The following is an 18,716-nucleotide window of genomic DNA, read 5'->3' on the forward strand; positions in this document are numbered from 1 at the left end:
ATCAGTCCTTGTGTCGAGATCACCTTTCTTAATGTCTGCATAGTATTCTGATAAATGTTTTGACTATAATTAACTTAACCCTATTAATGGCCTTTTGTTCCCTTCCTTCTCTATTGTTTCAGCCTGAAATGCTCTTTCATTCATTAACAGATATTCAAATGACTTGAACCCTGAGTTGCTTTAGTGTCTGATCAAATATCAGAAAAGCTTCCCTGAGCAGCCTGTGTAATAGAGCTCTTATCCCTCTTTCCCTGTTTTATTTCCCTTCAAATCACAGACTGGAAGGAACTGAGGGTTCAATCATATGATTTTACTGTGCATATGAATCATCTGGGAATCTTGTTTAAATGTTGCATCTCATACAGTAGGTCTGGGCGAAGTGGGATATTCTGCATTTCTAACAAAACCCAAGATGCTGCCAATGCTGCCAGGCTGGGTGTCACTTTCAGATTAGCAAGGCTGTAGTTCCTAGATGGCTACAGGTTTAGGAAGACACCCCAAACTCCTACTGCATTGCTTTCACAGAGCCAATTATTGTTCTAGCATCAAAACTCCGAGAAAATTTCCCTTGCTCTTCCCATCCTTAGCACTAAGGCCTGTATTCCACATGTGTGGCACGAAGCTCTACTTTCTCTCTTTCTACCTTCTCTAGTGCTTATCGGACTGCTTCACCTGTTCTATTTCCAAGTCTGCTCTCATCCTACTTAGGTGATTCTCCGAGTTTCTGAACCCTGGATCAGGGTATTGCCCCCATAAGCCCTCCCCAAATGTGCTCATTGACAACAATATCTTTTTCTACAGCTGTAGGTCTCAACCTGTGTTCACAAAATTACCTGGGGAGTTTGTAAAAAACAACAATGCCAGGCTCACATACTAAATCTCAAAGTAAAAGTTTCTATGGGGAGAGCCCAGGCATAAATATTTTTAATTTTTAACATTCTCCAGTGATTCTAATATGTAGCCAACGTTAAGAACCACTAAGTTCTAAATGGATTACAAATACCAACAGCAGCCCAGGATGCTCACCTGAGCTCCCTAGATGAAATTTTTTTCAAACAGCTTTATTGAGGAATAATAAATACACAATATACTACAGATATTTCAAGTTTGATGTTTTGACATATGATATACTTGTAAGAACATCATGACAATGAAATTCTCAGATAATGAATGTAAGTATCACTCTCAAGTTTCATCACGGCCCTTTTAATCCCCTCCTCCTTTGCCCCCCACTCCTGTCTCCAGGTGACTATTGATCTACTCTCTGTCACTATTGAGTTGTTTGGATTTCCTAGAATATTCTATAAATGGGGCTTACAGAAATTTTAATTTTCTATAGATGGAATCATACAGTATCTATTTTGTGCTGTTCCCTTTCAATCAGCATAATTATTTTGAGATTCATCTGTTTTGCTGTACGTATCAATAGTTCTTTTCTTAGTATTCCATTGTGTGGACATACTGTAATTTGTTTATATATTTGCTTATTTGTGTACACTTGGCTTGTTTCCAGCTTGGTTATATTCTAAATAAAGCTGCCTATAGTGTTCATGTACAAGTCTTTGTATGGACATATGGTTTCACTTCTCATGGGTGAATATCTGGGAGTAGAATGTCTAGGTTGTATCATAGGTGTATATTTAAGTTTTTAAGCAACTACCATACTGTTTTCTAAAGTAGTTGCAATCTTTTATATTCCCACTGGCAGCATATGAGGGTCCTTGCCCAACTGGGCATCATCAATCCTAGGGGAGGAGTCTGAAACCAAGAGAGATATCGGAGAGAAAACTGGGATGCAGAGACATTAAATAATTTACCTCAAATCAAATAGCCCATGAATGAAGGTTTGTGCAGATCCAGAGCCAGTGCTTGCAAGATCCTTTGGGCCCTAAAGCCACCTTTGCAGCATGAGAGGGACTCAGTGGGTGCCCCACTGAACTCACAAAGCCACTCTTTCCTCAGTGAGGTCCTTTTTCATGTGTGCTAAACATCAGAAATCTTGGTCTACTATGTTTTCTAGCTCTTCCTGGGAGAGAACAAGGGCCATGACAGCATTATGTATCCCTGTGTTGACAGAAACCACCCTTCTGTCCATGAGTTCCTATCTTCATCCCTGGGCTCTATTCCCTCCAATCACCAGTGGTAAAACATCTCCCATGCAACTATCAATGGCCACCACCTCTAGGAGACAGTCCAGGGCAGAGGGGAGCAGTGTCTCACTCTGGCCTTTTCAAGAGAAAGAGGCTCCCAGTCTGGCAGGAAGTGTCATTGTGAGTAGTCATTTTGAGAATAACAGGCTTTTGGCCATGTTTTTTTTTTTTTTTCTGTCAGGAAAGCCATTTTCAAAGAAAAAAGAAGTATTCCTTCTTCCTTCTATTTTTCTTCCAAAAAAGTAAACTATTCCCACTGTTTGCTACTGTATTTGGAACAATTTTCACAGCAAGAACTCCTGCATAACAAGCCAGCAATACAGTTAGATTGACTGATTCTGATTTTGTTATATTCTGAGAATGTATTGATTATTTAATTTTTGAGGAAGAAAGAAAATTCAAGAATTGGAAAATCTGCATTCTGCATGGTACAAAAGGCTTGCCACACAACACAGTGAATGTACTGTCACTAAATTTGTACACTTTAAAATAATCGATTTTATGTTATGTGAATTTCACCTCAATGAAAATATGCTTACCAATACTTCATGCTTTTCCAAGGAGATAATATTAAAATTCTCAACATCTCAACATAAGATAGTTAGAATTAAGTCTGTGTGGGAGACATGTTTTAGGGCATCCCCCTGTGCCATGAACAGAGGGCACCACTCGCACCAAAGGCCCCTCTCAAAAAACTGGCCTAGACAGCCACTTGCATTCTGTGGGGATCTATTTGCTGTAGCCACAGGTGATCGGGCCACGGATAATCATTTGACCCAAGAGCAGTTCATTCACTGGCAGGTGACTTGGCCCAGTGATTTTCTCTTGAGATTAAGACACTCAGACACCAAGGTGAGTTGGCACTGAGCACTGGACTTCTGAAATATGGAGTCCAGGCTGCAGTTCTGGCAAATTAAATAGTGGATGAACCAGGTTATAAGGAGCTAAAGTCATGACTAAGCAGAAGAACGAACAGGAAAGAGGGGGAGTAGAGAGAGAAGAAGAAAAAGCAGAGCAGAAGCAGAAGGAGAAGAAGAGGAGGAGGAAGTGGGAAGGAGTACGGAGAGGGGGGAGCCACTAGAGGGAGGCGGACAGATGCCCATTTCTGAGGAGTCCCCTAACTCTATTTGTGGGAGGCTTGGCTGCACTGAAGTTCCTGTGCCTACAGGAATGCACAGTGTATCTCTACTGAGGGGGTACCTGATTCTAAGAGCAAAAAATTGATAACGACAGGTTGGAATTTGCCTTTATGGATTCTAAAATTTGATTCATTACTGTACAAGCACTCGGCATTTCTTGTGCACTTTAAGAGGAAATCAAGAAATCCTAAAGGAAATTCTTGAGTTCTCTTTGGAAGGCCAAGGAGAGCTAGTCTTAGCTTTGTACTTTGTAAAAGCACTGAGCTCTAATACTGGCTTTCTCACTGAATGCTGCACTTTCCTCATTTGTCAAATGGGGTTGATAATGCCAGATTTAGTATTTCACAGGATCCACATGATGATCAAATGAAATGACTACTAAAAAGCACTTTTTATAAGTTGGTACAACAATGTAGAGGACTTGTAGAAAATAACCAGAGTAATGGGTATATAGGGTATGGGCAGTGGTGAGCAGTGAGTAGATTTCTCTGAGCAAAACGTGTGTTCATTAAAGTTCACCTTTTATCAAAGTTAATTATGTAGTTATCATTCTCTGTTAATGAATCTTCCTAGAGTACTAGGTTGGGATTGATTTTATTTTCCTGGTCCTCTCAGTATTTAGCAAGAAGTTTTACACATCAAGATACATTTGCTTTTTATGTACATTACATCTCCAGGACTTATTTATTCTATAACAGCACATTTGTACCTTTTGACCAACTTCACCCTTTCCACCCCCCACTCCCCACTTCCCCAACACAACCAACCACTGATTTGTTGAATGTAACTTGAATGGAACCTATCTTGAATGGAGTGGAATATAGCAATGGCTGTGACCAGTAGCAGGTCTGCTTTTGCAGAATGCAAGTAACCCTGGGTAAAGGCTGATAGTAACTAGAAGCCCAGTCCAATTTGCATATAGAAAATATGCCAAGACTAAAATAAAACTCCCTTGTATGGACTTAGGATAATCATTCCCAGAGAACCATGGGGTGTGGGACTGAGAATGAGGCACAGAGAACATGTAAATCTCAAGTTCACCTGCAGACATTTCAATGACTGCAAGGAAGAACAGTCAACCGGAGTGATCCATCTAAACTAATGCATGCTTGGGTCAGTCCTTTTCTTCCATGACTCCCCACTGCCAGCAGGAGAATGGCTGAGTTTCTCAGTGAAGTAAATGAGTTCTCCCAGGGCCTAAGGGTCCCTGAATAAACCGTTCTGCTCTCAACTCTAGCCAATTTGGCATCCTCAAAATCAAATGCTGCTAATTCTTCTATGAGTTATCTTTCTTCTTTCCTCATTCCCTTTCTGGACTCTGCCTTCCAGGAACTTTAATACCAAGTTAAATGGATCAGCCCATTTCACCCTATAATGGGATAAGCACCATTCATTCATTCATCCACTGTTTGCTGAGTGTTTCCTTATTCTCTAAGGCATATCTCAGGTAGTACTTCCTAATCCCCATCACCAACAGCCCTCCCCAACCCCAGTGAGGGGTCCTTTCTCTAGGCTACTACAGTACAGGTATCCTGATCACTCCTCTCGCTGTATAGATCAGTAACGTAACTACCTGTTTGCATGTCTGGCTCCACCAATAGAATGTAAACCCACACAATTAGGGTTTTTCCTCCCTAACTTCTCCTCTGTACTTGAAATAGTGCCTGACACAGTGAAAGTGATTGGGGGAACATAAAATAAAGAAATCATAGTTTTTAAATCATATAACAGTACCTTAAGTATCTCTGTTGAGGTCTGTGTGGCATAATCTCACAAAAGACTGGCTGACTTGTGATGGCTTGTCATGGCTATTATACCCTAAACCTCAGAGAGAAATGAGTCTCTAGTTTCAGCTCTTAATTAAAAAACTGAACATTGCTATCTACGTCATCTTTTTCACAGTTTTCACGCTCCCTCTGTCATCTGTCCTACAATATCTCCTTACAACAAGAAGCCCAGCACAGGTCTGTAAGGTCAGGCGCTTTGCTGAGGGTTACATAAGTTGATGACAGTGGAACCAGGGTTAGAACCTGGGGTTAGTGCCCAATTGTTCCAAAAGATGCTCATCATCTCAGAATTAGTTTTACTGACTTTGTAGGCTCAACAGGGAACTCAGGAAAGAAAAGGTCTAGGTACTGCCCCACAAGGGCACAATCCAGAGAGAAAAGAGCCACAGGCAAGGCGAGATGGTTGATGTCACTCTGCCATGCCATCCCCATGCCATCCTTTTCTCCTGATTCCCTGTAACCCCTGTGCTGTGCACCAGGAAGGAATAGAAAGATGTTTCAATTATGCATTGATGTTTCAGTTCAAATGCACCCAAATTCATAAGTGTTGATGGCTACTTAACCTCCATCTGGGTTGGGTGCTGTGGGAAACAGATGAGGGGGGCACTCTGCCCTGGTGGACAATCAGATGAACAATTATATGTTCATATACAGATTTACTTTTTCAATAGATATTTACAAAGGCCTACTAGGTTCCAGGCAATGTTCTAGGTACCAGGGATACAGTGATGAAAAGATAGAGCTTGTGCTCTTGTGGTACTTCCATTTTTGCAGAAGACTTAGGATAAACTGCCTGAAGGGATTTGTCTAAGTAACAGCCAGTAATGGCAGAGCAGGATTAAACCTCAGCAATATGACCCCAGATCCTTGTTCTCAGCCACCATCCTTTTCTACCGGAAGCCTAAGATTTCTGAAATAAAATAGGAAACCTGGCATCCAGGACATAAGGACATCTTTGCTGAATTGGAAGTGAAATAAGACTCACTTTATCCTAAATAAAACACATCAGAACCTACAGAATTCACATTATTTGTGACATTCTGACATCAAATTTTCAGCTGGTGAACTAATAAACACCAAACAATGAAATATAAGATTTACAATTGTGTGGGCTTGTTTCCTGAGACCTATTCTGCTTATGATTATCAAATGATGTGTCTGCTATTTCACAATATTCTCTCACTCCTCTGGCAGCCTGTTTGTAAATCTGCTGTCACCTTAGGAGCTCAGGAAAGCAGGAGACAAATTGAAGAAAAAAGAGAAACAGGATTTAGGAATGTGCCAGATGTTGCTGCTGACACTGGAAAGCCATCGCCCTGGTCTCAGGTGGCTCAATGGGCTCCAGACCCTCACTCGAGGGGTTAATTAATGTGTGAAAGCAAACACAGCTTCGCTCCTCAGGCGACGCGCCCACGGAGAGACCACCGCTGGGCGACAGGAAAGGTCTTCTCTGAACATTGTGCCAATCTCGCTTGTCAAGATGAGGGATAAAGCTCAGGAATATCAGAGCAGAAATCTAGTAATGAAGGGGGTGGAGTATTTGAGGACTAAGACCCTGCTCCCTTTTGATGTGAAGACAAGCTGCCCACGTGAGGCCCGAGTGACAGGGGAGTAGCAGCAGAGACAGGTGTTGGCTATTTCCAACCACACGTGGGCTCTCGGACAGCCTTGTTTCCTTAGTTCAGTAGTAGCAACTTAGCCTTTTAGAAGTCAAGAGGAGCACAGGCCCCGTGATGTTGCTGTGGTTTAGATTTCAATTCAGGCAGGATTTGTGACTTCACTGGATGGTGCTAATGAAACCCAGGGCACACTGACTCATTCCTGCTTGACAGTTAATTTGCTGCAGGATTCCTAGCAAGTTACGCTGTCTGTTGATGCAGGTGTTTTCAGGATGGATTGATCATTCAAAAAGATGCCTTACTGTTTAAAGAGGTGGCAATATTGTAATGAAAGCACTAGAGAGTTTAAAATCTAGGTTCTGTACAAGTTTAAACTTTCAACTTTATTTTACTCATGATTCCTTTAATCATAAAAGGCCATTTATGGGACCAGGACCCATCCTACCTAACCTTTCCCTTCATACTCTTGGCATCACGTTTACTTTTTTATACAGCTGATCATTGAACAATGGGGGCTTAGGGGTGCAGTGGAAAACCCATCTATACCTTTGATCCCCCCAAAAAACTTAATTACTAATAGTCTACTGTCGACTGGAAGCCTTACCGATAATATAAACTGTCCATTAACACTTACTTTATATGTAACATATACAATATTTCTGAAATAAAGGAAGCTAGAGAACTTTTTCAAATTGTCACAAATTTCCAAATAATTTCCCAAGATATCTATTGAAAATATCCACATACAAATGGAGTCATGCAGTTCAAGGGTCAACTGTACTATTTTTTTATTTCCTAACTCCTGAAATAAGCTTTGTAGAAACATGGTATGTTCCCTGTTGGCTGGGCAACCTTCCTGGCAGGCAGGTTTGTATTCCAACTTACAGATGTTTACAGTGCTTGGTGCCAATTTTCTCAGCCAAAGTTGGAGGCCTCACATATTTGGAGGACCTTGTAGACTGTTCCCTGATTATCTCAATCAAGGAACTGTAGTTTGGCAGCAGCCCATCCACCTCAGAGGAGTCCAGTCTTTGTAGAATCATAAAGTTAGGGGCTTCAGACAATGTAGTTAAGATGCCTCCCACTGGGGGAAATCCAGGCTCAGAACCCAGGGTTCCCCCTCCTGGTTTTGGGAGAGTCTGTTTGCTCTTAATAGGGACACTCGTCCCTTCGTCACATATCTGACTCTGCAGACACCTGGTGTCTTTCATCAGGAGGGGAGAAGATGGCACGGAAGGGGCAGAATCAAACCTGAAGGTCAAAGCTACAGCTGCTGGTCCTTGAAGATTGTTTAGACCTTACATTAACACCACAGGATTTACAAGATGAAGGCCAGTGCTGGTACCACTGTCCTTCACATCAGTTAAATACAGCCACAGCAGGAGAGGTCCTGAAGGCTTTTTGGCAGGCAGCATAGCACAGGGTTAAAACACCAGCCTCAGAAATTAACTGGAGCTGGGCTTGAATCCTCCATCAACACTTACTTATGTGCCTTATTCAAATAAAGCACTTCCAGAGGATAGCTACACCCAACTCAAAGTGGTGTTAGGAAGCATAAATGAGACCATGCGTGTCAAAAGCTTGACACACTGCACGGGCCAGTAAGTGCTCTAATTTAGTACCATTTCATGTTGATTTTAATTGATACAAAAAAAACTATATCTTTCTCAAGCATGTATTGCTTGGAAGGTAAAACTCACAAATCAGAAACACATGAAGAAAAAGGCCTATCTGAGTGAATTCCCAGCACAAAATCTCTAAGGTTGCACATCCTACTTTAAATAATAACCCCCCCCCACTTTACAATATGAAATAGGTCTCAAGTGCTTTCTGTCTAAAGTCCAACTAGCTTAGACACCAAGGTCATAAGGAAACTAGGGAAGGGGTCTCAGTGAACTTTAGGATAGAATAAATTGGGCCTTGATGAGGGGCCTTCAAAAGCATCTTTGTCCCTCTTTCTTGCTCCTCTTTCCCTGCCAGCTTCATTATTTTCTCTCCCTCAGCAGCAGCTTTCTCTACATGGAGGAAAACAGCTACTCAGTTTTCAAGCTTTTCATCTTACAGAGCTAGCCATTAGAGCAGGACTAACTTGAGTCTGAATCAAGTGGCTAGGGGCCCATCCCCAGAATAACGTAGTGTAGTCTGGGCACGGGGTCTTGGAAGAACACAGCAATGTGTGGAGAACCATGTGGGTGGAGCTGCGGGTGGGAGAGGTTGTCTCACGCTCACTGTGAGGGGCAGATGATCAAGGCCCGTGACACCTTTGTCTTATCCCCCAGGCTTAGTGTGAAACCAAAATTTGTTCCATCTAATCTCAGACTCTGCAAAACTAACATTATAGAACCTCAGGGTTCGGGTGAAAGCACCTTAACTTTAGAGAAGCTGATTTTCACTCCTGTGAATATTCCTAAGTAGTGAACACTATGAGATGGATGGTGAGACGGGAAGGTATAGGCAGGTCCCCAAGGCTGGCACGGAGCACAGATCAGCTGCATGAGCTTTCCAGCTCAGGTCAGTTTCCAGTTTTGTGTGGATCCTATTATTCCCACCCCTTCCTTTGCCTTTCCTTAAAACTCTTTTCACCTGAAGAAACAAAGAATGTATTTGTAGATGCTGATTAATGTGCTGTGTGGCAGACGCCACTTGCATATCCAGAGACAGCATTTCCATGATGCCTTGTTCTCAAACTTCACTGTTTGCTTATCATTCCTATGACTTCTACCATTTGAGTAGCACCTGACCTTTTACTCACTTGTTACACCTTTTTTGTAAACTTAAATATCCACTTCAATTTCACATTTTTCTTTGATGTGTCTGATGCAATTTTCCCTAGTATAAATGACAAAAACTACATATTTAAAGATGTTAGGCGATGTACTGCTTAGTTCTCATACATCTCCTCACTTTGGGAAACACTGCTTTAGCAGAAAATCACAAGCATTCAATAGCCCACATGCGAAAGAAATTTTGTTAATCAGCATTGAACATATTTCCCTCATAACTTGAATAGAGAACAAAAAACCTGTACCTTCAGTTCTAAGGAAAAAAATTAAGAAGCATTTTTATTTATCCTTTGACTCAGAAAAGGTGAAGGAATTTTATTTCTTCAGTGTGGTTTTGTTTCCCATAAAATTAATTTTTATTACACAACACAATGTATTTTTCATCTATAAATTACAATTACAGTGAAGATGGTAAACACTACAGTTGAGACTATAATCTTTGATCTTCTTTGCCACACTCCCTATTAGGGTAAATCCAAGTTTTGAATTCGGATTGGATTCTTCCAGACTTCTTTGCCTTGAACCAGTAGGTCTTCCACTTGCCAAGGGGCTCTGTACTGTATGCGGGAGCACACCCTCGACACACAGTTTACACCCCTGCCTTAGACTTCATTCCATTTACATGAGGCCTCGTGACCAGCCAGAAACGAGAGACCTTCCAAGGTCCTTCCTCAGCATATGCACTTGGCCTTTTAGACCCCAAGGACTATGCTGCAAGCTTTAAAAAAACCCTCATGGACCTCTAATTTCCTAGATGTTGACGTCTCTGAACAGGTTCCCCTTTGCCCCAGCTGGTATTACAGCCTTGAGCAGCTGCAGGGGTAACAAACTGCACTGGTTTTCAACAAATGCCTGGAGCTTCAGGTTTTTCCAGAGAACAAGCTCTGAGGATAAATTACAACAGCCTGCCAATGGGCTTTTCCAGGGAGCTGTTGAGACAGCTTCAACAGTGACCACGCTCTGCGGCTGAGGCATTTTGAGGCTCTCCAAACCCAGTATGCTCCCTCTGCTGGCTACCTAGGCTTGTGGAGCTGGGGAGACGGGGAGGGGGAGCAGACTGGGTTAAAGGACCACAAAACCTGCTGTTCTTACCAAGGCTCAGATAGTTGCAAGTCTTCAGTTAATTTCCAGAGTTCTGAAAAAGTTGCCTTTTGCAACTTTTTTTGTCAGTGTTTTTGTTGTTTTTATGGATGTCCTCATTTCATCAAATTCTTGGATGCCCTGCCCTGTCTCCCTGCTCCCCACCGTTTACTCACTTGGTAGAGAGGGGTACAATGGGGTCTTCTTCTGTTAGAAGGGACATCATCTATACTCATGTCAAGGATTTGGTGTTAAATGTGGTCGACGCAGAGCCAGCATGCCAACCGCCAAGGACAGCTGTCACCTCTGGTGGCCGCACTGTTCCAGGATGGGACCGAGGGCGGCCAGGACTCTCAAATTTCAGTAGCATCTGGGATCCCAGAATTTTTAATGAAATTTCCAGATTTTAAGTTAACAATAACTACTTCAATGAAAAAAAATCAAAGCACAGCACCCAAAATAACTTGCCCAAGGGAAAAGACTATGGTTTGGAGCCCACAGGAGTCTTATGGATCGCATCACTGCTATAAGAACGTTTCCTACCAAATAAATCCACTGAGTGCATGTCGACATGCCTTTTAAAGCTTCTCTTATGCGCCAGATAATGTGGTGTATGCTGCAGAGTGAGACATGTTGCCCCAAGCATACATTCTGTCCCAAGTCTAGCCACAGAGGTACGAACTTTTCTTAAGTTACCATCCTGAATAAAGGGTACCTGTGAATGGATTTGTTTAGTTTTAACTAGTCCAAGGCAAGGTATCCTGAGAGATTTGTTTAAAAGGGTCATTTTGCAGTCCCTCTATTGAGGGGCATGTGCTTTGTGTGGTCTGCACACACGGGGACTGGAGGTAGGGAAAGGGTAAAGTGAAAGTCGCACCAATCCTTTGGGGGCAAAGGGCCAGAGAGCCGACTTCTAACCAGCCTCAAAAGCACTGGTGGTGTAATCACATGGATGCTGCTTAGTATATTCACTTACATGGGAGAGCATATCCTCTAGGAGCTTTGGATAAAGGGTGCCTGGGAGGCAAATTTGTGAGATCTCACATATCTAAAACTGTTTTTGTGATAGTTCACACTTGACTGAGAATAAGCAGGTCGGAAATCTTTTTCTTTCAAAATCTTGATGTACTTGCCTCACTGATTTCTAGCTTCCAGAGTTGCTACTGAGAAGTGTAAAGCTAGTCTGATTTCCAGTCCTTCTGTATGACCAGTTGTGTATGTTTTGGGGAGCTTCCCTTCGTCCTGGTGGTCTGAAATCACACGACGGCATGCCTTGGTAGAAGTCCATTTTCATCCACAGTGTTGAGCACCTTCCTGCCCTTTCATTATGGAAACTCATGTGTTTCCTGACTTTCTTGTCTTCATTTTCTCTGTTCTCTCTGGAATTCCTGTTACTTGGTATCAATGTCATGGTGTTATCCTCATCTTGTATCTTCTTATTTTTGTTTGCTCTATTTTTTGGGTTCTTCTCTTAGTTCCAGCTTCCAGCCCTTATACTGAATTTTTAATTTCCAAGGATGCTTCCATGTTCAACTATTCCCTTTTCAATAGTATTCCATTCTTATTCTACATTTGACTTCTTCTCATTTCTCATCTCTCTGGAGATATGAGTTTTCTGAAGCTTCTTTAGTCTTTGATTCTTCCGAGTTGTTGGCTTTGGGCTTCCATTCCTAGTAGCAGCTTTCATCAGATGTCAGGCCGCCTCTTGTTACGCTGGCAGACTGAGCAGCTGCCGGGGGACTGCTGGCTCCGAGTTCCACCTTAGGGCAGTGGTTCTGTCTTGGCCATACGGTGGAGATCACTTGAGAGCTTTAAAAAATCGACTTGCCAGAAATACTTTATTGGTGTAGGGTGTGGTCTGGGATAGGGGTTTTGAAAAGCTCCCCAGGTGACACTGTTGTCTAGCTCAGGCTGACAAGTACCACCAAAGGGGGTTTTGGCCGAACTGCTTCATTGATCACTCTAATATTCTTCTGTATGCTTGTATTCACATGATCTCATTTCTGATATGACACCTTCACTCTCAACTGTGGAAAGTGTCTCCTAGTGCAGGGGCTTGCTATTTTACCTTCTCCTGAGTATTAACTTGTAGGCTTCTTCAGGAGTGGAGGGGCAGGTGTCCAGCTGAAAAAAATGGGGATGGATTTTGTGGATCTAATGGCATTTTAAACAGCTTTCAACCAATGCTATTTAGGCTCCTGTCCCCCTCACCTTCATGTCAAATGGGAATGCCTCTGTCAGTTTTTGAGTCTTAAGGGTATTAGGCATGTTAATTGAGTTGGTGTTCATTTTTCCCCCTACTAAATTAGCATTCAACTTCCTTTGGTTAGGTTTCCAAAATTCTGGTGCTAGTAACTTCTCTCCCATTCTTCGAGTGTTGAAGGGAAGAGTGACTTAAAAAATAAAATTCTTTACTATTATTTTCAGTGGTGTGTTAGGAGCATGCAAAATTTGCTGTTCAATTAGTCATTTTTACCTGTAAGAATGGCTATCATTCTTTATATAAGAAAGTGTGGAGTTACAATCAGGCTCTCCATACATTTTTTTCCCCCCAGGAGGAAAAAAAAAAAGATTGTAAAGATTCCCAGCAACACAATGTAAACATAAGGAAATCATGGCCACAGAAGGAACACTGTGCTTTTTGCTGTTGTTGTGGAATGCGACTGGGAGGAATGAGGAGGAGGTCACAACCCTGTGCGTTCGCCATCCTGGGCACGAGGTGGACAGAGGTGGCCTGAGCTCCTGAGGCTTGGCACAGATGGAATTTTAGGCGAAGAGGCATGTTGGCCCCACAGACTCTGACACAGAATTACACCGGCAGCCCATGAGCCCGGGTGATCCGCAGTCATGCGAGGTGGCCCACTTAGGGAAATGTGGATTTTTAGCTTCTTTTGAAACATCAGCATATGTGACAGTGGCCAGCAATCCGCAGGATGTCAACCAGCATAAGCAAGGTGGCAGCTGTCCCTTTTGATGGCACTATGCCACCTGCCTGGCCTGTAAAGGCATTTGAATTCGCAACTTCTGGAATGTGGTTTAAGTGTTTAAAAAGTGACAACAACAAAAGCGATCCTGTTCACGGCAGAAAACCCTACGTAAGTCAGAAAGGATTAAAACATTTATTGGGCATAAATATATTACATATACACTACAGATACAGTTAGGTATTACATATAGCATAGTATTTGCAAAAACTATACATTAAAATTGATATGGCAGTTTTAATACAATGTATATGAAATAGTCTAAAATTTACAATACAGGAAAACATGATTATTTTTTTCTCCTAAAGTTGAAAAGCTTGGAATGTATGTCCAACAGTGAGGTAAAACATTTTGTCTTTCAATTTTAAAGAATTGTGCAAGGATAACATTCAAACACATTCAATTAGGGCACTTTTCAATTGTGACAGGAATACTGAATTACTGTAGCCAACAAAACAGTTAGAAAATGCCATCATTTCAAGTTAATAAAAACAAGGCAGGTAATATGAAAAAAATCTTTTAAAAAAGTTTTCTTTGAGGACAAAGGGCAGTTTGCTTCACATGACTGGAATTTCTTGTGCCAAGGATGAGTTTGACATACAGAGCATCAGAAAGCCACTCACTTATTCCTACATATTGCAAAAGGCCAAAGAGAGAAAGTTAATATAACACTTTATTTTATTGTTCATGTGTAATGGCAATACATATAGTTATATGTCAATATCGCATACACATATTTCTGACAGGAAACAGTGCCAGATAGAGTAATAATTTTTTGACTGGAGAGATTATAATGAACATCAAATAATGGAGAGCAATAAAATAAAGTGCCATTAGCTAGGGTTTCACACACTTCAGCTTTCTGGTGCTTAAAAAGGATGAAAATCTCAAAAAGATAAAATATTCATAGCAATTTTAGCCAAAAGTACTATTTCATGTAAAAAAAACTGCAATCAATTCAAAGAATTTCTTTATAGCAGCAGTTCTGAAGTGTTTCCAAAAAGGGACACGTTTTCCCCAGCAAACAGGGTTCTTATTTTGTTACTCAGTTGATTCTTCATTCAGTGAAAAATGCCCTCTCCCCAAAACACCTCCATGAAATTGTACTGGAAAACGCAGATGCCACGTTTTACAGTGGTTCATAACACACGTTATTTTAAATAGAGGGATGAGTTTTGGAAGGTCAGAACTTTGGCAAAAATATATTTACCTTGATGCCATCAGTTTGCAAGGCTAATTAAACTAATTCTTATAGTCAGTAACAAAATACAGAACTCTCTAATACTACATCAATCAATATAGGCACAGAGAATAATTCACTGATCTTAGCACTTTCTTTCAAGAGATGATTATGGTTTTTTGGATACATGTAAACGTTTCAATCACTGATAATGGATTCTTTTTTTTTGGCATTTGATGCACTAGATGCTCTTATCTTTAAAAACACAAGAAAATGCCAGAAGATTGATAATACTACAGATGTTGCCAAGGAACAAGACTTTCCTAAAATTACAAAAGTATAAAACACAAAAAAATAACATGCTACAAGGGAAAATTAGTACATAAGTACACTTTAAAAATTTTACAATAAATAAAGATTGCACTGTAATTGGCATTTAAAGTACTGTATGCAGAATATAGTATAAATAAACCAAAAACAAAATAATGTTGGTTTCCCCATGACTTTGGTATGGGAATATTATAAGCTAGTACAGGATACTGCATCTTAAGACAACACAGACCAAGCATAAAATAGCTATGATCAAGAAAAACCAAGTAGCAAAAATATACAAAAACAGAAGCAGGGGGATACATTGTGTCTGTTGCACCCTTTTGGAATATATTTGCACCTCCAACTCTTAAATGTCCCTGAGGTACGCGAACATTGTGGACACCATATAAATAATCCAATGACTTTGGGTTAAAATTGATTATCTCATGACTCAAAATGAACATGCAAGAGTAACACTTTGCACTCCAATAGCACCTGTTGATCAAGGATCTCAAAAGACTTACAAACATTAGAATCCCCGTTTTATTTCATTTTATTTTATTTTATTTTTAATGCATGGGAACACTGAGGCACAGAGAGGTAAAGTGACGTGTTCAGGTCACGCAGCAAGTTAGTGACAGATCCAGAGAGAGAATCTAGGCTCTTTGACCCCCAAACACCCTGTGCTTACCACCAAATACCATTCCCTCTCCACACATGGCCAGGTCAACCCCACAAAAAACAGGAACTACAAATTTAGATAAGTCTCTTTTGGGTTTTACCAATTTACCTGCTGTTAGATAGTATTATGTGCACTGAATTAAGATACTGAAATTCAATCACTTCATTGATACCTCAAAGAACAGCCTAAAGGCAAACCTTTCAAAAATAATGAGCTGACGTGTAAGAAGACTGCTCACAATTAGTGTAAATCATGGACAATGGGCAGAGGCACTAAACTGTCACCAGTTCTCGTCATATAATTCTGGTCAAACATAACCGAATATAATAACTCTAGTGATTAGATTAGAAGTAGTTATATACAAAGACAAACAAACAAGTTAAAGCAGCTTTTAAAATAGCTGAACAAGGAACAACTAACTATTGCACAATGCCCTCTTAAAGGTACTGCGATGAATCGATGGGGTAAAAATCTACAATGTTCCATAATTTATAGGTGCATTTTGGTTATTTGATTTCTTAGACAGGCAGCTCATAGTGTTAAAATCATACGAAACACAGATTATTAAAACATTTCAGATTAAAGTACACATTTTGATTTAAATGACCTAAACACAGTTAAGCAACTGAGTGACAAAATGGTTGTTTAGGGCAGCCTTATCTGGGTGAACACATCTTCTGTATGTTGTGGTGGCTGGGTGGTAACACTCTGACAATGCGGAAACCCTAGTCCTGAATCTACACACACTGTGGTTCGTGTTCACAGATACACATGATCAAGACGTAAGAAGTGACTGGTGAATATAAATTACTAAACTGTAACATGGAAAAAAAAATCAAAAGCTTGCAAAAGACATCAATGACAACAGAATAAAGGCAAATCTGAAAATTTAAAAGAAAATACAAGAAAGCTAGCTTTTGGTTTCTGGTTTGCTTTTCTTCTGTAAAAAAAAAAAATCCAGTTTACTTTCTTCCTAGTTTTGCATTTCAAAAAGGTGCACCAAAACACTGATATTTCTTTCTAGCTAAATCTGTAAAACAAGAGAAGTATATAAATCAAAGAGTAAAAGGACTTAAAAAGGGGAGTATCTGAATAAATGTGTGTAGTAAAATGTGTAGCATTAATTAAATTCCATACCTCTAGTTTCGTTGGGTCTACTTCATTAAGAAGTACTGTAATATAAAGGCAAATAAGATGGACAAAGTTGCAAAGCCAACCACAATGAGGGCTGCAAACTGTTCATCAGTAGGCATCATGCTCTTCATTTTGGGATCCTCTAAGCTCCCCATGTCCCCTGGAAGCATGACCTCACTCCGTTGTAATACAAAAGCTGCAGAGGGGCTGAAAGCTCCGCTTAGCTCCTGAGAGGTGTCTAAACAGCGACGACACACACACACACGGAACCTGTAGTCTGTGTTGGTCTGGAGGCCTGAGATTTGGAATGTTGCTTCTTCTCCCTTGTACACCTTCAAGACAAGGAAAAGACTCAGTCAATTAATTTATAACAACACTATGATCTCTGAAGTAATGATCACATAACATCAGGGGTCTCATGGACCTGGCTTGGTTTAAATTAATTCTATACCACCACCACAAATTATATAGAAAGGTATTTCTCCCAATCTGTATTTCATCTAAAAAAAAAAGTAGTATTCCAACCCATTCTGCATAAAACATAATACAAAATTCAGTGACTGATGTTGACAGGCAAGATGGCACTGACTATAATTACAGCTGACATAATAAAGATGTCTCCAGTTACTGTAGGCTATAAATCAGAAGATAGTAACTCTTACAAAGGGCTCTATGATCTAAGCCTGCAGAACAAATTAACGTTTTTTTAAATTGAAACAATTGTACAAACAATAAAATGCAAAGTTTCAGTTGCATGATTGCCAACTGGACACACCGTATAACACTATCCCATCAAGATACCCACCCTTCACCTCTAAGAGGTATACATTATTCTAATTTTGTAATTAGTTTGCCTTATTCTAGAAATTCATATTAATGGAATCAAAAAGTATGTACTCTCTTGTACCTATAAGATTCATCTGTGTTACTGATTCAGTAGTTGTTCCTTTTATTGTGGAACATATGTCTATATCTCAATTTGTGCATTCTCTTCTGATGGACACTGGCATTGTTTCCAGTTTGGAGCTTTACATAATAAGACTGCTATGAGAATTTTGTATAAATCTTTGAGGTCTTAAGTTTTAATTTTCTAGGAGTAGAAGTGTTGGGTCACAGGGAAAGTCTATATTTAACTTCATGAGAAACAGTTTTCCCAAGTGACCGTATCACTTTGCACTCTTGTATCAGAGTTTCCGTTGCTCTACATCCTCACCGACATTTATTGTCAGTTATTTACGTTTAGCCATTCTAGTGGGTGGGGATGCTACTTATTTGCATTTATGATGTTTTCCACCCTCATATGCTTACTGGTCATTCATAAACCTTCTTTTGTGAAGAGTATGTTAAAATCTTCTTGCCTATTTTTGTTTGCTTTTATTAACTTCTTGGAGATTCTTTATATAATCTGGAGAGGTGTTCTTTGTCACTAAGGGTGGTGAACATTTTTCTTCCAGTTTTTTGGCTTGCCAAATTGAGAATTTTTTGTGATGCAGTCCAATTCATCACATATTAACATTTAAATAATTTAATGGTCTGTTTGTCTGAAAGTGTTTCTTCTCTATATGACCAAGCTGTTTTTTTCCTTAAGGATCTGGGATGTGTTCTTGCCCCTGTTAACCCTGATATAATCACCTTAAGATTTACTATACAGGGACTTGAAAACTACCAGCTTACTTAGAGATTATTACCCTCTGAGTTGACTAAAGCTAACGGTTGACTCTTTGAGGGAGGATAGGAGAAGGTGGTCTCGCAAGATGCTTCTGTCAAGTGATACGGATCCTCAGAAAACTTAAGAGAAAATGGTAATCATTAAAAGTACATAAAAATTCATGGCTTATATTAGAGTCAGTGAATAAGACAGGAAAA

The 18,716-nt window shown here is 40.3% G+C and overlaps 1 protein-coding gene across 3 annotated transcripts in view; it reads right to left on the reverse strand.

Annotated features, from left to right (window-relative positions):
• Nucleotides 1–13,658: 13,658 nt before the first annotated feature.
• FNDC3B (fibronectin type III domain containing 3B) overlaps nucleotides 13,659–18,716 on the reverse strand; it is a 331,538-nt gene continuing 326,480 nt past the window's right edge. For 2 of the 3 annotated variants that reach the window (XM_073232084.1, XM_073232083.1), the window contains exon 26: nucleotides 13,659–17,182. In XM_073232084.1, coding sequence (XP_073088185.1) covers nucleotides 16,871–17,182 — 312 coding nt within the window. In that variant the 3' untranslated portion in view covers nucleotides 13,659–16,870. The remainder of the gene's footprint in view (nucleotides 17,183–18,716) is intronic. The other variant, XM_073232085.1, reaches the window with a different exon arrangement.

The sequence above is a fragment of the Manis javanica genome, chromosome 3 (genome assembly GCF_040802235.1).
Source record: "Manis javanica isolate MJ-LG chromosome 3, MJ_LKY, whole genome shotgun sequence".
NCBI lineage: Eukaryota > Metazoa > Chordata > Mammalia > Pholidota > Manidae > Manis > Manis javanica.